The sequence below is a fragment of the Lissotriton vulgaris genome, chromosome 2_1, assembly GCF_964263255.1.
Source record: "Lissotriton vulgaris chromosome 2_1, aLisVul1.2, whole genome shotgun sequence".
Lineage (NCBI taxonomy): Eukaryota > Metazoa > Chordata > Amphibia > Caudata > Salamandridae > Lissotriton > Lissotriton vulgaris.
This window is the reverse complement of record NC_141687.1, coordinates 710,757,799-710,780,267: the sequence shown is the minus strand read 5'-3', so window position 1 is coordinate 710,780,267 and position 22,469 is coordinate 710,757,799. Positions and strand designations below refer to the sequence as shown.

The 22,469-nt window shown below is 45.3% G+C and overlaps 1 protein-coding gene across 5 annotated transcripts in view; it reads right to left on the bottom strand.

The window, feature by feature from the left end:
- SBF2 (SET binding factor 2) overlaps positions 1–22,469 on the bottom strand; it is a 2,158,806-nt gene that overhangs the window by 1,114,613 nt on the left and 1,021,724 nt on the right. For all 5 annotated transcript variants that reach the window (XM_086955965.1, XM_086955960.1, XM_086955962.1 and 2 more), the window contains exon 14: positions 21,070–21,274. In XM_086955965.1, the coding sequence (XP_086812091.1) occupies positions 21,070–21,274 (205 nt within the window). The remainder of the gene's footprint in view (positions 1–21,069; positions 21,275–22,469) is intronic.

The window sequence follows — 22,469 nt, the reverse complement described above, 5'->3', positions numbered from 1 at the left end:
TGAGTGATGCTGTGGCCTTGAGTGATGCTGTGGCCTTGAGTGATGCTGTGGCCTTGAGTGATGCTGTGGCCTTGAGTGGTGCTGTGGCGTTGAGTGGTGCTGTGGCGTTGAGTGGTGCTGTGGCGTTGAGTGGTGCTGTGGCGTTGAGGGATGCTGTGGCGTTGAGGGATGCTGTGGCGTTGAGGGATGCTGTGGCGTTGAGGGATGCTGTGGCGTTGAGGGATGCTGTGGCGTTGAGGGATGCTGTGGCGTTGAGGGATGCTGTGGCGTTGAGGGATGCTGTGGCGTTGAGGGGCGCTGTGGCGTTGAGGGGCGCTGTGGCGTTGAGGGGCGCTGTGGCGTTGAGGGGCGCTGTGGCGTTGAGGGGCGCTGTGGCGTTGAGGGGCGCTGTGGCGTTGAGGGGCGCTGTGGCGTTGAGGGGCGCTGTGGCGTTGGGATGCTGTGGCGTTGAGGGATGCTGTGGCGTTGAGGGATGCTGTGGCGTTGAGGGATGCTGTGGCGTTGAGGGATGCTGTGGCGTTGAGGGATGCTGTGGCGTTGAGGGGTGCTGTGGCGTTGAGTGGTGCAATGCAGTAGGTCTCGCAATTATGCTGGTTTGAGCTATTGCATTGTAAATGACAATGCCTTTTATTTATGTTTTGTTTGTCCAACATAAATAAAAGGCATTGGCATTTACAATGGCAATAGCTTAAACTTGCGTAAATGTGAGACCTATTGCATTGTAAATACTTGTTTTTTTTTTTTTTTTTGAAAATCTGTTTATTAGCATAGTAGGTAAAGCAGTCACAAACATTTCCAATCCCGGAGGGGATACAGATAAATACATATAAGGTCGCTTAGAACGTATAATTGCATAGTTGTCTTAATTTTCCTTTTCGTTGGTGACATTAACCGTCACAGTTTATGCAAACCCCTGTCAAAAAACTATCCCTCCCCCCACCCTCAACAAATCCATCCGACACTCACACAACAACCTATAATTGATTAATCAGTAGACCGGGGTACTCAGGGAATCACAACATATGGCTCTACTTGAATGTCCACATAGACGGATCTAGGCCAATACAGAACATGTAAAATGGGGGAGTCCCCCCTCATTCCTTCATAGCACACCATGGTAAGTGACAGTGCATGTCAGTCCGAACAAGGACACATTTATTGTGCGATCGAAGAGGCACTTGCACCCTCGTCCACTCCGTCTCCCCCAGATTCAAACATACCTAATATGGTATACCAGTCCAGTGAAATTGGCTTTTTCCTCAGACCCCTGTATTCCTCCCTCTGTAGTGCAACTCCCTCCGCCTTACCCCATCTCACCACTTCCGCCCTCCACAACTCCGGGTCAGGAGGCCTAGCTGACTTCCACCTCATAGTGATGGCACGTTTCGCCAGCAATAGGGCCAGATCCGCGAAACGCGCCGCCACAGTTCTGGTGCGCTGTGAGGGCCCCAACCCCAGTAACGTGCATTCCAGTGTTGGGGATCTGTTCAAAGCACCCGCCTCCTGGAGCGAGGCATGGACCGTGGTCCAGTAGTATCCTAGTTTGGGGCATTGCCAAAGCATGTGTATCAGTGTTGCGTCCTCGGTGTCACATCGGGGGCAATTACTGTTCGCATCAGGAAACATCATGTGTATGCGGCGCGGGGTCAGATAGGCTCTGTGTAGAAGCATCGACTGTATAAACTTGAACTTGGGGTTCCTGGCTACTTTTTTGGGGAACTGAAGGATACGTTCCCACTCCTTATCCCTCAGGGGCCTACCAATGTCCACCTCCCACGCCGTCCGGAGTAGCGACAGATGTAAATACTTGTTTGAAGAAGGTTTTTCCTTGTGTGGCCGTATTGTAGGAGTGCTAATAGCTGTGGGGACTATGGGCAGTCACGGGAAGCACGAGGGGAGGAGAGCCTGGCAGGGAAGGGTGGTTTAAATTTAAAGATGCAGCAGTGCGGAGAGGTACTCTTGGATGCCGCTCAAACACAAACAAATGTTTTTTAAAAAGCTGGCTCCACTAAACAAGCAATGCGTGCAACTAAATAAATAATTAAAAGCGGGCAGAAGTGAAAGGGGAGAAGAACCTGGCAGGGAATGGGGGGGGGGGTGGAATTTACAGATGCAGCAGTGCGAAGAGGGGATCTTGGGTGGTACCTGAACACATAAAAAAAACAAGATATGTAAATGTGGGAAACAGATCTGGAGGTATTCTATTGGAGAAAATATCCAGTGGTTTAATTACGTAGGAGCAGACTGTGGACACCTATAGATTAATTAGATCGTCTTCCCATTTTTTTGTGACGCTGCAACATAAATGTATAGAATAATGTTTTGTATGTTTCGGAATGCTTAAAAATGTGTTGAAAGTAGTCACTGCCTGCTCCCCCTCAAAGCATGCCACAAATGTTATTTTGCTGGAAAATGTCAACTTTCCTGAATTGCAATAGTCATGTGACAATATAAAACAAGAGGCTCCGAACCAAATAAAAAACAAGCATTTACAATGCAATGGTCTCGGCAGCATTAAAGGTAGAGCTATTGGCATTGCTCATGATTTTTTTTCAAAATCATAATTAAATGGCATTGTCATTTACATTGTCAATAGCTTCATCGCTTGCATATGCGAGACCTATTGCATTACCACCCACACACAGAGTAAGTAGTAGAGTGAGAAGTTGATAGTGAGTAGGAGAGAGTTATTAGTAAAGAGTATTAGAGAGCGCAGCAGAGCTGTGTGAATAATAACTGTCACCCCCATGCCTCAGGTGCATCAGCAGAGCTGTGTGAATAATAACAGCTGGGAGCCCCTGCCTGAGGTGCATCATCAGAGCTGTGTGAATAATAACTGCGTCAGCCCGTGCCTCAGGTGCATCATCAGAGCTGTGTGAATAATAACAGCTGGGAGCCCCTGCCTGAGGTGCATCATCAGAGCTGTGTGAATAATAACTGTGTCAGCCCGTACCTGAGGTGCACCATCAGAGCTGTGTGAATAATAACAGCTGTGAGCCCCTGCCTGAGGTGCATCATCAGAGCTGTGTGAATAATAACTGTCAGGCCCGTGCCTGAGGTGCATCATCAGAGCTGTGTGAATAATAACTGTGTCAGCCCCGTGCCTGAGGTGCATCATCAGAGCTGTATGAATAATAACTGCGTCAGCCCCGTGCCTGAGGTGCATCATCAGAGCGGTGTGAATAATAACTGCATCAGCCCCGTGCCTGAGGTGCATCATCAGAGCTGTGTGAATAATAACTGCGTCAGAGCGTGCCTTTAGCTTTATAGTCCGAGTCAACAAGTATGCATGGGAGGCACTGACTAACAACAAACAGACTGCCTGCATGTTTAAAACTGAACTCACTCTAACATATTAAGTACGTAGTGTGCGTGGACACGGAGAAAGTCAAAATGTAAATGGAGGACAGCGAGGACTTCCTTTTGACACTCGCAGGGAGATCCCTTTTAAATTAAAATAATACATTGACTACCAGAGCACCGCCAAAGAATTCCGACAAATTACATTAACAGAATCCCCTTAAAAGTCGGGAGGGCGGGTGAGAGAAGAGGCAGCCAGCTTGTTTATGAGCGCCACGCACCTCGTGAACAGCGCTGCCCGCCCCTCTGCAGACTCCCCCCTGCATTCCAGAGAGGTGCGCGACGCGATCCGGTTAGCAAAGCAATGCTGTACAGACAAGACCTGGCCGCGCGCACAACGTTATCCTATGGGGAAACGCTGCGCGCGGCCAGGTCTTGTCTCACTTCGGCGTTCTCAGACTGCTGAGACGCCGACTATAGTTCTCGGCGAGGACGCGCTTTCAACGCGTTACTAGCCGAGACCTAACGAGTCTTGAAAGCATGCCTGTGGCTCTTTCATTGGGAGTGCTTAAGATCAGTAGTGGGAAATTGTGGAAAGTTATCATGTTGGCTGTAAATATGCTTTCAGTCTTTGGAAATGGGCCGCGGGAGCTTGAGGCGGAAATAACATTGTTTACATCACGTTCCTCTAGAGAGGTCGTTCGATGAGAAGCTAATGAGAGTCGGTAGGCTGCATGTAATTGACATCTAGATACGTGTCTGACAGGAAGTGAAATTAGATTCTCTTATTCAAAGAGGAACTCAAATGCCAGCACCGAGAGGGAAAGCACTGGGCTCGGAATGTAGGAGCAAATTAAAGAGACACACAGCAATGAGAAATGATTTTGCCTTTGGGCAGCAGTCACAGAAAGTGCGTATATATCTGGTTTTCCAAGTTAGATGGGTGGGAGGGTCAGCCAGTCTCAATCATTTCTTCAGGAAACAACATAATCTAGTTAGTGAGGCGTTGCGCTTCAAGAGCCCGGTGGGGGGCGGGGGACCCAGCGAGTTGGAGGGAGGGAAGGAGCATATGGGGATGGGGTGTGAGTGAGGGGAAGCAGACGCCTTTGATGTGGTGTGCGAGGCCAAGCGCACGCTGGAGAAGCGTCACGCTTCAAGAGTTAACATGTGAACCCAAGAGTTAACCCAAGTGAGCAGCACATCACTGATCTGTCAACCTTTGAAAAACGCCTGTCTGAGGCCCGTCAGAAGTGTAAGAAACTGAAGGCATGTACGAGAGTAAACACGCAATGTAGATAACTCCGAGACCGATTGTTTAAACCTCAGACGTCATATAAATACCAACATGATTGACATGGAAAGAGGAGTTGAAAGGATTGGCCGTCAATAGTGGCTATATTGTGATTGGCTGCAAGTATACATGTATAGGGATGTGGCTCGAGCTGCCGACTTTGGGCGTAGGAAACAGTGTTTGAGTCCCGCCGGCTCTATTTTAAAATGCAGACTTAATAATTAAATTTAAAGGCATCCAGGATCCTGTAAACAAACATTCTGGAGCAAAATAAAACAAGGGTTATGGGCAATGCACGGAGCATGCGCCCTCAAAATACCCTGATCAAAGACATTTAAATGCTGCTCGAAAGCCAAAGCGGGAGGGGGAAGTGCAGGGATACATGGAAAAAAGCCCTGGAACCACGTTAGATTAGAAATGCCCTGAGTCGGATTAGCAGGAAACCTAGAAATGCAAATGCTGTGTGTGAGCTCCAAAAGTGGAGAGTCAACCAAAACAAGCTGGGCCTGAAGAGCAGAGAAGGGCAGAAGCGAGCTGCCGACTTTGGGTGTAGGAAACAGTGTTTGAGTCCCAAACACAAGTCGGATGGTAGTGGGGGGCAGGGGAGAAGGGAAGTGAGCGAGTGGGAGGGAAGCGCTGGTGAAGCGTCGCACTTAAAGAGCCTGGTGGGTGGGGGGTCGGGGGGCGGGGGAGCCAGTGAGTGGGAGGGGGGAAAGGAGCATATGGGGATGAGGTGTGAGTGAGGGGGAGCAGAAGCCTTTGATGGCGGTGTGCGAGGCAAAACGCGCGCTGGAAAAGCGTCACGCTTCAAGAGTTAACATGCTTTGTGAAAAATTTGCATGGAATCTGCTTGGTCAGAGAGTTTGTTTCAACTACATTACTCTTGTCTAATTATCCCTGCGGGATTAAATAGTCGAGACCTAAAAATAGGGAGTAATTGGCATAAAAAAGGCCCATCGAAGACGAGGAGCAGAGCTCCGGATCCATCTCTCAAGCGAGAAAGAAAGGAACAAACATCGGCATGCCTGGAAGATGTGCTTATGTGGCCCTGCTGTTCCTTCGCTTCCGGGGTGGACAAACGTCTTTGCGGAGTCACGCGATGCCACTTACCAGCACACAGGGGTTCAGCTTCTGAGTTTCCAGATCCAGTCTAACACCCGGAGGAATATTCACAAGGTGAGGAACCTGCGCTTAGAAGTATATTTGTTAAATTCAAATAGACAATTCTTCCCTTTCGGACATCCTAATATTACCAATTAGAAATTTCTCAAATAGCATAATTAAACTTGCTGATATAAAACATAGGTGAAATAATACTACACAAATATATTAAATACCCTAGTCGTATCACAAAATAAACACTACTTCTAGTGACATGATTCAGGCTGCAAAGAAAGTGCTCGTTTTGTTTCACTTTCAACATTAAAATGAAATTGAAATGAAGTAACTTGGGCGTGTCATGTGAACATAACTTGGAAAAATAACAGATGGTATTATATATTTCCAGAAGTAGACATTTCAGTTTGAAAGCCGTGAACGTCTTCCAATAGACATCAGAAAGCACGCATGTGCCACTCTAGAGATATTGCTTAAGACACATATGTGTCAAAGCTGCATAAGCTTCCAAGCGGTATCATAAAAAACAAACAATTTTGCCAAGATTCAATCACTAGATCGTCTCATAAACCATGAAACAAACAATATGTTCCCCTTTTTAGAAACTGTCTCCAGCAAGTAAGATATAAATGGAACCCACTCAGCTTTCCAAAGGCGGCACCAAAGACTTCTAGAAAACAACTTACTACAGTGAAGGGAGCCATGTCATCAAAGAAAGGGGGACAGAGAGAGAGAGGTCACTTGATGATGTGCAGACTTTATTGTAATAGTAGTGTTTGGGGTCTTCCGTTGGGTTGTAACACTGGTTTGCCTTCAGTACTTTAAAAAATAGCATGAGTATTATTTTCAAATCCTGTTAATCTAAACCAACTAACTGCCAGTTTCAGATGGATTAAGACAAATTGTGTACGGTATTTTTATATGTGGCCACTGTAGGAGAGTAGCATCTGCTTCTTATAGTTACCCCCACTTTTTGCTGATGTTTCACTGGTTTCGATTTAGTCTGGATGGGATCCTGCTGTCCAGGACCCCAGCCTAGCTGCTTTCTCCTCTAAATTAATTACATATACTTTAGGTACACTGCAGATTGGATTCTGGGGTACCCTTGTGAATCCCTATTATATGGTATACTATGTACCTAGGGCATAGGTACCCCAGAGGCCTCTCAGGGGCAGCAGCATGTATTATGCAATCCTGAGAGACCATTCAAAATGACACCACAGGTCTGAGTCTACTGCCTGTATAAGGTGGTGCATGCACCCCTTACTTAGATATAGGTTACCTATATCTACCTAATATCACTGCACATATAAACCTATCAGTCACCCCTATGGCAGGCCTTATCAATCCTGAAGGCAGGGTGCTGGGTTTTGAGTGAGAGGGTGCCCATATATGAGCAGAGCCCCTCTACAGCCTTCGGAATCTATTCTCCAGGTTTGTTCTGTGATGCAGCCAACCATATACTCTTAAGTGCATTATAACCTCGTGGTAAATGCTAACTTTAAAATGGCTGCAAGGAAACATGTCGTGTTTTGTGTCAAACACCTTGGAATCATACCTCCCTCCCCGCCAGTAACTGGAGGGGAGGTATGATTCTACCCTCCTAGAGGGAGAAATATGACAACACCGGTACGCCCAGTACCAGCTTTCTCGACCCTGGCATCACAGGATGGATGCTGCCAGCCACAGACACAAGTCTGCCCTTCTGCTGCTGGATGAAACTCCGGCAGGGGACGGCTGGACAATAAGTTTCCTGTCACAGGGTGGTGTGACCACCTCCCAGACAGGCTTTTGTGTATTGGGACTAGGTGGGTGCACTCAGAGTACTTTGACGTCTGCACTGGGGGCACATTTGGTGTACCTGTGCATAGTGCAACTCAAACTGGTTGCATGAGCCATTTGCTCCTGCTCTGGCGTGAAACTGGACAAAGGACATGGGTGTAGCCAGCCCTATGTCCTGACCCTCCCATAGGTGGGTCCCCAGAGTTTGTCCCACCCCTTCCTTGGGTATAAAGTAGGAACCCCTGACTAAAAGACTTTAGATTTTACTTGGGCTAAACTCTGCTACAGAAACCAAGTACTTTGATGATCTATATTACGCTGGATGACTGAGGAATCTCCCTTGGAGTAAAGGAGTTACTCCCCTGCAAGGCAGGCACCTGAAACACATCTGACCGGTTTGCATCTACGCAGCTCCTGAAGGAGTCAGAAGATTTCTGCAACATAGGAGGTGGGTTTCTGTGGTCTCTGAGGTTGATTTGTGGTCTCAGCAGTTCTGAGATCCGCATCCCTCATGGGGACCGTGCAATCCGAACCCCTGGTCACTGTGTACATTTGCAGCAGCATATGCTTTTTGGCAACCCCTGAGGCTGTGCTTTGAGCTACTTGTAGTCTTGACCCCGAGCAATGCTTCCACCGAAGATTACCGGCCTACACTCCACGAGTGTTCCGTGGGCTGGTGTTTTGTGATTCCTATCGAGGTCCCTTGGCGATCCCTGGTCCGTCGACCTGGGGGTCCCTGAGAAGGGAACTTTAACTTTCAGTGGGCTTTCCTGGTTGCTCCTGACGTACACCGACTCTCCATTGCTTGGGATGTCCCCAGGACCTTGCTGGTCCTCACCAAAGCATCTTTTCTCTGACCGCGTGGGTTGCAGTTACCAAGGCTTGTTGGTCTCCAATCTGGACACTGACCCCCCCCCCCCAGCACTTGACATCCTTCATGGGAAAGCTCACCTGCGGACATTGGTCATCCTCAACGTCTCCTGGTCCCTGTGGCTGCAGAATCAAGCTTCACCTCTTTACACCTGAAACACCCGACATTGGTGGGCATTCGTCTAGCTTGCCCCTGGTCACCCTGAAGTGACCTAGATGCTGTCCTTCTGCTTTCAGCTTCTTCTCAGCTTCGATCGAGGCTTGGATCACACCGGACACTTTTCATCTTCCCAGCAGCAGCACTTTGCAGCATCACGCCATTGAAAACAACGAAGATACCCGACACCATTTGACAACTATGCACTTGGCTTTCCTGTGTTAGGTAACACGAGTTCTCTGGTGCTCACATGGGTGCTGTCCTTAGAACCTTCTATGTTTGAAAGGGTTTGCTCAAAGTCCTCTCCTAAGTGTCCTTACTCTTTAAAATTCCAACCGCGACTTTCCCATACATTTGTACGGAGCTCGCGGCTGTGTGCTCACACTGCACACATCCGCGGTGGGTCCCTTGTGTCACTACCCTGGGTGGTTCCTTGGAGTCCCAGCAATTCTACGTGCTCTAGGCACTGTGTCTAGTCAAGTTGTGGTTGTTGTATAACTTTCTTAGTATATGGTTCGGTCTCCCCCTGGAGCCCGCTGTGTATTGTGCTATTTACTGTTGTTCTAGAACTGTAATATTGTGTGCCTTGTTCTCTAATCTCAAATAGGTTAGTAGTGAGGGTTTAGTAATAAATACATATATTTTATATATACCGTATGTGGTTCTCCTTTCATTTGGTCATTCAGGAGGTCATAATCTGGTAAACCAAGCTGCTTTGCATTCCTTCGAAACTTAGCCAGAAGGCTGCTCTGCATAGCTACCACTAGGATAGCTTTCAATAAAGGTTGTCTTTAACCTAATCATCAATAAGGGTCATTTGGACTGGTGCAATGTGCCCACTATAACTAGTGGACAGCATATACCAGCACAACTTCTCACCTCTTCACTTGGGTAAATATAGTACCGAGGTAAATGGTGGGGTCGGCAGCAACTGATTTAAAAAAATAATAATAATAACATTCACACACCAGCAGGGTTAAGGAACTGGAAAATCTGAGAGTAGACTAAGGTGATTTGAGGACTCAAACTTCTTTCTAAGACTGCAAGTGGCTTCCACCCTAAGCAAGATACATGGTGTAGTTTGGGTAAGGAAGCCCACCTCAACTTTTCAAGTGACCCATCATTGGTACAAGTGCACACACTAATGTTGAACATCAAAACAGATTGGGGTACCAACTGGAACCCCAGAGACGGGTAGGTCTGCACCCAAGGAGCCAACAGGTTCACCCCGAAGGAGCCAAGTAAGGATGCTGCAAATCAAGCTTCTCCACAATTACGGCAAGGAGACTCTTTGGGCAAACCAGAACCTATTCATATGCGTGCGGTGTAAAAATGATAAAGTGAGGTTTACTAGCTTCGACTATGGCCCCAAAAGCTAGCAAATTGATTAGCCAGGATAATTAGACGAGTATGCACCCTTTAACTGCTTTTCAAGCAATAACGCAGAGAGAAAAATGTAAAAATTCAGGCTGAAAAATCTACTAAGTACTTATGAGGGCACTTCTATCATGCAGACAAATACAATAATCTTGGTATTTAACATTGAAAACAAAATAACAGTCGTAGCCACAACCTTATGCACTGTAACATGTAACAGTCTCTCTGCGTTTTGACGTCTCAGTTACACTTGGGGAGTGGAGACAATCAGGAATTGGGACTGTGTACTAGTACAGCTAAGACCCAGTCTCCATCTATCAGGAAGCAGACCCCGTGAATGGCCCAATGATGTAGCAGGATTACCTTCAAATTGGAAAAGAACTGAAATTACCAAGGTAGGGCTTAGCGCTTCAAGTGCTGAGTACAAATATTAAATGTAAGGGAGCTTGGCTTTGGGCTCAAATGATCTCAAATGATCTCCGGGTCCAGCTGAGAAATCAGCCTCAAACAGATGATACCTATCAGAGTGTATCTATTGTTGGGCTGTGGGGACTGGGTTGCTACCAAGTGACCGCAAATATCTTGGAAGGGAAGGAGAAGCATTTTTTGCTGCCATAAAGTGAGTCTATCTGTAATGTAGGTAGGGTACTAGATGTATCAGACGAGTTGGCTAAGACACGTAGATCAAACATCTCTTTCATTTTGAGTGGGCACACAAAGAAAGGCATGGCAAAATCACATATTTCTTTGGATTGTATCAACTCCCTGTATATGATTCAAAAAGCAAACTTAACGTTTTGAGCTGAGGACTAGGCTAACTCGAAATTAAAACACACAGATTCGAGGTACATCAAACTGTTGGAGAATATAGAATGATGACTAAATTACCATAATAAGGAACATAGGGCCCGATGTAGGTGCCCTAATACCGGTCAAAAAACGGCCGAATTCGGCCGTTTCCGACCGGTATTACGTTTTTCAGATGTAGGGCATGCATTTACAGAATCGGTATTTTACCGATTCTGTATTTACCGATTCGGTAAAATTACCGAATCGGTAAATACAGACTCGGTAAAATACAGATTCTGTAAATGCAGATGTAGCTGGCACATGTCAGAGTGCCTAACAGAAAAAACAAGTATCCCTTATCTAACACATAGTTTTAATATAGTAATAAAAAGATTAATCAAATGTTGATGACAAAGACTGAACCATGGTTCACATTATTTCAAAAAATATATTTTTTTTATTCCATATTTACAAATATAAATTCCATAAATTTGTATCAATTAACATTTCTTTGTGAGTTCATCAAATATTATAAAATGTACACATTTTTTTTACAAAGACAAAACATTTTTTCAAATATAAAGAGTGAAAACAACAAAAAGCATAATAAAGTCCAATTAAGTCAAATATATATCAAATTGAATGACTGCAAATTAATACATAATTCAATAAACCCCTGGAAAAAAGAAAAATACTGTCATCTGCACACATTCATAACAATCTCTACATTCTCACTCAGACTACACACACTCCCACAACATTTGAGACAAGAAAGAAAAATCATGAGTACAGGTCTCCAAGATCAATGTGAGACCCCGCACTTGGTCTTGTCATGTCAGAGTGCCACAGGGCTTTAACCCCTTGCGTGCGGGGCGTATTTTCCGCCTGTGCTGACTCCGCCTTGCGCGGGCGGAGTCATGACGGAATGGTTCCGTCATCAGCACAGCTCAACCGATGCTGATGACGGAACCGTTCTGTCATCAGCACGCAAGGGGTTAAGAATCGGTATTTTACCACCCAATCCTATTGAGTGGTAAAATACCGAATACAGGTGTGCATGCACATCTGTACATGCACACCTGTGCAATGTGACACACAGACATGCCCTTAGGGCATGTCTGTGTGCCACATGGCACACAAGTCCGGAATTGGGGTGCTGGAGGGTGTCAAAGTGACACCCCCTGCACCCTTGCAACAATCGGAATTTACCGAATCGGTAAATACCGATTCGGTATTCCACATTGATTCCTATGGGCTTCAAGGCCCATAGGAATCAATGGGGGATACCGATTCGGTATTTACAGAATCGGTAAATACTGAATCTTACCGATTCGGTATTTACCTATTCTGAATTACCTACATTTCCCCCCCTCTAATTTACCACTTCTTAAATACCGAATCGGTATGATTCGGTATTTAAGAAGTGGTAAATTAGAATTACCTACATCGGGCCCCTAAATCTTAATCTTATACGCAGTTCACAGTAAGGCCGGCACTGAGTGTGAATGAATGGAGTTTGAGAAATTTGCAGCTGCTCAACGTCTTGGTGAGGGGCTCCTGACTGAACATTTGTGCATTAAAGGGCAAATATGCACATTTTATATTCTCATCATAACCATTCACATGAAGCTTATTAATTGGGCTCTTTGAAAACCGAGAGCACTTCTAAACTCTTTTATAGAGCCAAGAGTTTGAGAGTGGGCAGTATTTTGTGAGAAATATTATCATCAATTTGAAGAGGCGCTTGACCGTAAAGTTAACACACCCCAGGAATGGTAAGCCTACTAAGGACCGCAGCGGGTGGCTTTCTTTAACATGGAGTGAGGGAAACAGAGGGTTCATAAGAGAATTATACCAAATACTTAACTGCCATCGCATGGAGTTCATAAAGAAATTAAGCAGCTGAAAGGGAGCTATAAGAGCGCCATAATGACTTATATATAAAATGGAGAATTCTCAGAGACAATGGGTTACCAGTTTCGAAATGCGAAAAATACGAGGAACTTTGTAAATGCCTTGAACAGCAGTTCTGCAAAACTAACAGGCCCAGAAGGCTGGATCGTACCTGGCAGCCTGTTGGCACAAAGGACTCTGCAATTGTTATTTCTGTCAATTTAATCACCATTTTGGCAGTTTTTCCTTCCTGATAACAGGGGTGAGCAGATTTATTAACAGACAACCTGGGCGTTCTTATGCTGGGTACAGGAAGGTCTACTGTTCAAGGCATTTATACATTTCTATAACTTTTCCTAACCCCTGCTCCCCTTGGTCATTTAGAAAACTGTAACCCGCTGCCTTTCAAAATACTCTTTTTGCTCTCCACATAACACTATTATAGACAGTCGAGTAAGTACCAGTTTACAGGGCCCACTAGTTTTGTCAATTATTCCAGTGACTCGTAAACCAGGGCACAACACAATCCTGGAGAGGCTGTATCAGTAGCGGCTGGTGACATTTGAAGGAGGGAGGCGTAAAGGAGGCGTAAAGTTTTCCATTGCATTGTGTATGCACCACATCATAGGAACACCTATTCAGATTAGACAGCAGTTATGGTATAGTAATAGGGACGTGGTCCTGAAGAAAGCCAGAGACATGTTCTGGGAATCTCATATTTACTGAAACATGATGACCTATGGACTCAAGGGCTAATTACTACCCTGGGTATCACCTGCTCTTAACTTTTCCTTATTATTGAGGTTTGAGTACAACAATATTGAGTACCACTAGTTAATTTTGTCAGTTTATGTCACTTTTTTTGTTTAAAATACACATTATTCTCTCCAAATTGTCTCCACACTTTCACGTGCAGATTATCCATCAAACTTGAATTAATTTCTTTGTAAAAGTACACAGTGTGCCTGTGAGGCTATCGACTCCCTTGGAAAATGCTATTCATTCCAGACCAAAAATGCCCATCGTTCTCGTTAATAAGAGGATCCTTTTGACCTAAAAAACTATTCTTTCTCTTATCTCTGTTCATGCATTCTTATGTAGTATAAGCCATAGCAGCATTCGCTATTTCTCTGCGAGACCACTACATTTCCTCAAAGTGTCATACACTGAATCACACAAAGGCTTAAAGGAGAAATGGAGGAGGGAATGGGGAATTAATATATGGAACACGATTGTGCCAAAGAAACAGGAGCAGCAAATAATATTTGTGGTCGAGCATACAAGGCTTCAAACAAGTTCCCATAGTGATTAACAATCAAGTAAAACCTCCCCAAATTCAGAACAGCATTAAGACTCGAAAGCCCTCAAATCTGAACAACTGGTTTGTAAAACCTGCCTGTGAATGTATCCCTCAAATTCCTTTTGCATGAGTGGGTGTACTTTTTAAGTGTAAAATAGTCCCTCATAAATTGAGATGAACGCACTCCATGGGAGGTGGAAAAGTACACCAAACAACGAATAGTACAAGGTAACAGGGCCGGACTGGGAACCACAACCGGCCCTTGCAAAGTGCTCGGCCGCCCCCCCCCCCCTCCCCATTCAGGGAGGGGGGCTGCAAAAACGGCCCTGTAACAAAAACGGCCCCCAGGGGCCCAACACCGGCCCCCACCCATGCGGCGCACCGGGGGATTGCCCGGTGCCCGCTATGGCCAGTCCGGCCCTGCAAGGTAACCCTGCCATACTCGCGTGCATAGAACCCACTTTATGTATGTTTTATCAAATTAGTAACAATAGATGTATAAGTCAGTTGTGCTCTCATGCCAGATCAATTAAGATGGGCCAGTGAATATGACACCAAAAGTTAGTAGCATTGGTAAAACAATTAAATTGAATGCAAAAGAGACTAAGAGAAATGAAGAAAGAATATGATATTGGCACGCCTGTGAACGGTGGACAGTATTAAAGGGGCAGTGCTAAATAAGGGAATTGGGAGTTTCTTCAAAGGGCACGAGCTATGCCAGGCGCAGGCAGAAAGTGCCCCCACCTTCTCCCAATGCCTGCACTTCTGCCTGGTCCCTCCACCAAAGCATTTACCAGTGGTCGGAGAGCTGCGTTTCACATGCCTTCTTGGGGGGAGGAAAAGGTGAGCAGATATTGGCGGCACATGGCGGTGCGGACACGGGGCACATTGCTCCCTAGCTGATATGTCACTTCCTCATTTGCTCTGGGACTACTACAATGCCTCCATCCAGGGCACAAGTCCTAACAAAAGAAGTAGGGGACTAACCAGGTTAGGCAGTATGCAAGTGAAATCATGACACGTTCCGTCACAGCCTATGATGTCACGACGCTCGACATTGCACATGACATCACAGGAAGTGACCTCACTGGAAGTGACATCACAAGAAGTGACATCAGATATTAGGACCTCACACATATATTTATCAGGTGTATCAGGAATACATTAAAGGGCATTATGAGATTTAACAAATGAGATTTGGGGTTGTGTCAAAAAAGTAGCGCAATCCCAATGCAAAATCTGGGCCTCAACTAATACATTTTTTTTTAAACTCTGCCACAAAGAAATTGGCAACAAGGAGAAGCATGGTAGTAGATCTGTTATGCTTAATTGGTTGCAAAGTCTACATTTTAAAATATTCGATTGGGTTAAGGCAGTAAATCTCAGGGAATATAAATAATGGCGAGATAACTGGAATTTAACGCATGTGTCTCATGTAACTCATCTTGTATATTTATTTACTCATGTACATGATTTATTCTCAATGTATAATGTGCATGTTAAGTAAAGAGCTCTGACACCCTGCATTGGGTTGCATAGCGCAATCGTATAATAAAAGAGTGCTATTGAAATTGCTATTTGTGTAAATCTTGGGACAGACAAACCGATCTGACATTCTTACAGTGCATGCATCTATTATATACAGGGACTTAACAAAGGCAAAAAGCTGCTTCTCTTAGCACCTGTGAAGAGATATGCTGTGTGCCTTTGTTTACCCTCCGTGGCATTTACATTTAAGTTGAGGTTCCAGGACGCCTCTAGTCAGGATATTCAAACAAAAGGAGGTCAGATGGCCCCTTTACTTCGGCCCAGCTGGAGGTGTACAAAAAGCTCCCTCCCTGCCTGCACTTTGCTGCTGGGAATCGAAAGCAAACAAGATGCAGGCGCTGTTGAACGTGTCCCGGTTTCTGAAAATTACACCGGGACACATTCAGCATATTTCTGTGGGGTCCAACTTCTTGGCAGGGGGGACGGCGTCCACCCTGTGAAAAAAGTGGGTGGATGCCGTGTACCTGCGTGTACCCCCCACTTGTGCCCTGCCTCCATTTTACACCTCTGCTGGAGATATCCCTCTCCCATCCCGGGCACGCTTACATATCTTGCCCCTAGAGCTATGCAAAATGCTAGGGGTATCCCAGCAGTCCCAATCTTCCTCCACAATGACCAGACTTCAGTGTGCAACGGCAGCTCGGCATTCTGTACTACCCTCGCGATGCCAGGCCTGTGCCAATCAAGGCGCAGCAGAGCAACACAATGTTTGGCTCAGGCACTGAGGACACTCCTTAGGAGACTTGAGGTCTGTGGCAGCAATCTACAATCTCCTACACTGCGCATTGGTAGGTGAGGGTTTAAATGCACATGTCGGGCTGAACAGAGCAAGGCACCCATCCAACTCGACATGCGCACTTCACTTCAAGGATCCTTTCAATCCTGAAGTTCCGAGTCACGTCCCCCCCTTCGTCTGCTGCAGAGCCATTCCCCACATGTGCGCCTAAAAATAAAAAATAAAAAAATCAAATGTATATATCGATAAATTAAACTGGGGGCACGGGCACCAATACAAACAGGGAGGTGACACCCCCACGACCCAACGAAGAAACCGCTGCTGGACTGTATTGCCCACCCCTTGTTCAAAAAGGCAATTCTGGACTCCCAATTACTGCCTCATTGCACTTGTGGACCTTTAGGCAAAGACTGCTCTACCTCACTGCTCTGTTATGAACCATGGTTGGGTTCTAAGTAAGCCTCTCTTTGGCTGATTGAATGACTATAGCGTGACATTTAATGGTTTAGACAGAATATCTGTCCTAATCAGTTTACCTATTATTAACATTCCACAGTGGAGCTTTAATCACCCATGCCTTACAAAAGAACCATAGTGCCATTGTAACTTTTTTTTTAAATGCATGGGTGTATATTTAAGCAATATATATTTTAACAAATTACGTGTTTGTGCTTCAGGAGGCTTGTTCCTAAAAATAATACTGAGGAACTAACAACAGATCATTATTGAGCAGAATGAGGTTTGCTAATAAACTGGTTACTTAGAAGCGCTTAACAGTCATTAAGTTTTGGCCTACATAAAGGTTTTACAAAAAAATTATGTAGGTATTTAATCAGAAGTGAATGCCAAAAGAAACAACACAAAACACCATGCTATGGTAATGCCAAATTACCAAATGATATAACTTATAACTATTTTTTATAAAACTTGTTCTGTAATGTGAGGAACTGTGAAAAATCTGTCTTTTCTATAACAGTATAAACAGGACAGACTATGCACCTTTGTTTACGAGGTGCAAACAAGAGACGTGCGCACAAACTATTGGAATTAAGTACTGTTGGTACTGTTTATTGTCCACCGAGATAAAGTCAAAAGCATTCTGTTAATAGAGGACCTAATTAAACAAGCATTTACAATGCAACGGTTTCGCCTTTGAAAAAGTTAGAGCTATTGGCATTGTAAATGACAACATTTTTATTTATGCGTTGGTTTTCAAAACAGATAAATAAATGGCACTGTCATTTACAATGCCAATAGCTTAATCTCTCGCAAATACCACACACAAACACACAGACCCACAGTCCCACACACAAACATGCCTGCAGAGCGCCCCCCCCCACACACACACACACAGAGCCACACACACACACACACATACAGAGAGCCACAGACACACACAGCCCCCTCCTCACCCCCGTTGGGACACACCCTCCAGGGCCAGCATGGACGGGAAGTCCTTGCAGTTTGCATAAAATGGAAAAAGGGTGATGTTTAAATTTTGCTAAAAGCAGTGCAATGACCACTCTTTCACCCACACACTGTGTTCCTCTGGCTGGAATTATGCCCGAAAAGGATATTATCGATCAGTTATCTTACAATCACTTTTCATTTGTAGGGATCGTTTTAAGCATGTTCTTATGTGAGGGTGTTGGTTATTGTGAACATCATACTTTGAAGCCTTTAATTTGCATCACAAATATTGCAGAGACCCCAGTTTCATTTGTACAAATAAAAGTCCTAGGGACAGAGGTCTGCCACTGCAGCTGGCATTAACCACAGCTCCTCCAAATGCCAGTGTCTGTATTACTGTGGCAGCATTACTTACATAAGCTTGAATCGGAGAATTGTTGAAGTCTGGGGTTTTGTTTTGTTTATTTTAGCTGAGTTGTGATGCAGAAGTCCTTGAGGCTGCTTCGGACTTCTCCTTCACTGAGGCTGTCGTTGATGAATCTAGTCATGAGGTTGGTCATCAGGTCTGCGCAGGGGTCACCTTTCTCTTTTCCCAGTGTGTGTCCCTTAAGGAACGGGGGTGAGAGGGGGGCATCATTTGGGGATCCGCTGATGTGAATTTACAGTTGTTGACCTTGACCATTTCCATGTCCTGTGTTGGTTGAACAGATACAGCTGACCAGCATGGGGTAAGGAAATGTGCTTGGCGATATTCTGCTCAGGTTTTTTATGGACTTTTGGATATAGACGTTAGCCAGAACTTTGCCCAGTTCCTGTGTGCAGGTCATCGATGAGTTGCTGCCCTGAGGGTTGGTGAATGTTTGCGCTAATTTAAAAATCTCCTGTGGGCATTTACTGTCTCACTGTTGGAAAAGTAGATTTTCTCCGGGTCATCGGGGGGGGGGGGGGGAGGGGGGGGGATAGAAAGAACGACCAAGGAAAAGAAAGGAAAGAAGGAACAAAGGTGAGGTGCGATGGAAGTAAATAGAGAAGAGGAAGATGGAAGGAAAGAACGAAACCAAAGGAAACAAGCAAGAATACGAGCAAATGAGAGAGAAATAGATTGTGAATATTAAAAACAGAACGGAAAAAGAGGGATAGCAAAAATGAAGGGGTAACAGAAAAAAAAGGAGGCAGGGAATTGAAAAAGAGGATAGAAGGAGGGAAGAAAAGAGAATAGTAAATATTGAAAAAGAAAAACAAGCTGCAAAAGAGCGTGAAAGAAACAAAATTAAAAGTGATGCATCTCTCTACCAAATATTTTACTTCCATTGACTTTAAGGAAATCAAACTCTCATGGATATATATATTTCTTCAGGCTGCGTTATCTGATGTGATGTATTTGTTTATTTAAGGCTTCTTTCAAGTAGCAGGCCGGTCATTTTTTTGGGCCGTGCAGTTACATACTGTAAACTAACTGGACAAAGCAGGGGAGCTTCTCCAAGACTGTATGCGAGCTACTGGTTGCTCGCGATGTACCTATTGGGGGTTTCAGGTTTAAAGTGACATCACGCGCATGGCTCAGTGAGTCAAAGGCTTGCTGTTGGAAACTGGCAGCTCAAACTAAGCCTAATTTTAGCACTTGTTTTAGTTGCAGGTACAAGCACAGTATGAAGCGCTAGATTATTTTCTTTCTTACTTTTCTCTGAGCGTTAACAAGGGATTTTAGGGTAGCCAGGCTCACATGGGAAATGGTTCCCACAACGGTCTAGGGGATAATGTTCCCACACTGCTGGGGCTGCAGCAGCAACTGTGTTGCAGATTTACAATACAATCAGCTTGCAGTAGCAAGTACGTGCTAAATGTGTAAGCCTACACCGGCGGGAAGCGAGTATCCCGCGTCACCTCATGGGTGGGAACAGCAAGTAGATAAAAAGTGCGTTTTGAATGTGCAGGTAATGAGTTGCTTCCCTCGGGAAACTAGCGCAACGAGGGTCAAGGGGGGGGGACGAGCGCAACGAGGGTCAGGGGTGGGGGGGACGAGCGCAACAAGGGTCAGGGGGTGGGAAGGGAAACAAGCGCAACGAGGGTCAGGGGGGTGGGGGGACACAAGCGCAACGAGGGTCAAGGGGGTGGGGGGGACTAGAGCACAACGACGCGGTCAGGGGGGGTGGAGGGGGGACCTGTGTGGGGCCAAATCTGCCTGAAAGTCCCAGTGGGCTGATAAGATTGCCGGCAGCTACAATTCTCAGCGTACATTTCAGGCTTGGAAGCAGCACTACGATGCGCACAGCCTTCAATCCTTGGAAATAGAAGGTGTGAGGCGTACAGGTCCTTGAAAGAGCACAGCGTACAGTTCCCTTTCACAGGCACAGTCTGTGGTAAGGGTGGAGCGTACCTTCAGCGAACCGTTCCCTTCACAAATAACTTACGTCGCATACAGTCTACTTTGAAAGCGAAGCGCGCTGTACCTTTACTGTGGCGTCCTGGGGATTTTCGAGAGGGACGGCGTTGAGGATGGTTGTCCCAAGTCGCGGTGCTTTCCCAGGGGGTGAGGCGAGCTGCGGCTCGAGGCTGGGCAGGTTACGGGTCACTTGGATCGGCGTGGAGTTGTGGGTGCTGGTCCTGGCTCCGCCTACGCCTCGATCCTGAAGGGGAGAGCGGCTGAAAGGGGTGCAAGCGGCAATAAGGTCCCCAAGTGCGGGACGTACCCAGCCGAAGTGAAGAGCGGATCAGCGGGAGATGACGCAGAGCGGGAGTCCGTCCTTACTGTGTGATCTACGGCTCGGGGCCCAGTAGTTTGCGATGTGATCTAGGGATGCCCTCACGGCGGCCATTACTGTTGCGGACCTGCTGTGCAGCGACGTCTTCCGCCGGCGGTCGGGGGAAATAGCCAAACAAAAGCGCCGGCAAAAAAAAAAAGTAAACCCCCACCTCCGAATGACGGAGAGAAAAGGGCCGGGACATAAAAAAATGACAAATGCCCACGAATCTGCTCCCGCTAAGATTGAGCTGCTCAAACATAAAACATCTACTGAGACACGGACAGCGGGAGGGGGGCGGGAACATGCGACATGACGAAAAAAGGGGCAGGACTTAAAAAAGACATGCAAAAGCCCTCGAATCGCGTTGTGACGGGGAAAGTGATTGACAACTAATCTCTTCCAATGGCTAGCCTCCATTTATGGAGCTAGCCAATGGAAGAGAAGGCGAGACAAAGCCCCACACTGTAGCATCAAAAGATTTTGCCTGCGCGAGCACTGCTGCGCAGTGCTACGGCCAGGCGAAACCTAAAAACCGGGGATTGTAGTAGCTGTTTGAGGGATTCCTCACATGGGACATTTACTGCGTTTGGCTTATGTAACAATGACATCCACCAATCTAGACATAGCAATCTCCTTTTCAAAACAGATCTAAATAAATCATTTGCATGTACTTTTAAAAATTGTATTCACCATTAACAATCATCTATTAAATATGCAGATGCTATTTTGAAAAAACTAAAGTAAGACTCAACTTACCAACAGGTGGACCAGCCGGAACAACGCATTTTTTTTCTACGCGTGCAGATGGAGCTACGTTTTGATTTTTGGAGAGCCCTTCTTGAACTAGATCCTGAACCCTGCTTTCATTAATCCTGGGGAATGGAAGAACGTGAACTCGCAAGTGTGATCCTTCTGTGGGCCTTGGAACCTTCTGAAATGCCATGTGAGGATTTGGATTCTCCTGCAAAAAACATATATGGTGCCATACTCAATTTTAAAAACGACAATACAATACGAAACAGTAGCATGTCACCACAAACAGACAGTTTCAACCTAATTTACCAACAAATAAAGATTAACTATCACTCTTTCGAGCTACAACATACTTTTTTTTTGGAACATTTAAGATTACCAAATGGCAGAACTGATTCACCGCGTTGAGAAATAGGACTCCTCATCTTGAAGAAACAGATCAACCTCTATGCGTGCAGAGCCATGTTTGATCACCTCCTGAATAGCAAATCGACTGCTTGTGAAGCAGCCTTGGTTTACAATGAATACGGCAGGAGTAAAGTACCTTTACCAAAGCTCCACTTGACGTGGCAGGTACGTTTTCTAAATTAAGGACTGTAGTGATCAATCAAACAATGTAGCATGGAGTAGGTCTACCTCTGATAATGACAAGGTTAATGACATGGTTTATTTGCATTTTCTAGTTTTTTTAAACTATTAATGCATCAGAAAGCAAAGTGCCCACTGAAACTATGAATGGCAAAGTGTAAGAAAAATAACTGTTGCTGCTTAATTTATCAATAACTACCTCTAATATCGAAAATTGAGTATAGGAAGCTGGCTCTGTGTATACTATTCCAAAGTGAGGTATAATGTGCACAGAGTCCAGGAAGTGCCCAGAGGTATAGCAGAGGCTAAATTAGGTCAGTCTAACAGCTCTCTTTGTGGTAGTGTGGACGAGCAGTTTCGTTTATCCAGAGGGTGTGTTAAGCATTTATTGTAGTCACCCAATCAAAAAGAAGAGGAATTAGATCTATTCTCAGTATTGTGCCTGCACCTGTGGATAGTATATGGTATGTTTAATTTTTCTCTTTATATTTTCTCTCTTTTCTCCTCAGTGGTAATGATCTTCTCTTTTTGGCTCATTTAGGAATGTTGGAATATGTTGTGATTATTTGTGACATTGGCATTTTATCATATGGTTGGTTTATGTGTATATGCTGACACTCTGTCACTGTAAGAGTAGTTATTTGTTGTGTGATCTTTTTCCTAAATCTGATACACAGTTATCATTAGGGCTATTCACATTTGATGATCAGTGAAGGTGTATATACACAAAACACCTGCTGTTTTTTTATGTTCCTGTACATGTTCAATAAGGTTGTGTTAGTCCAATGTATGTATGTATATATATTGTTTTATGT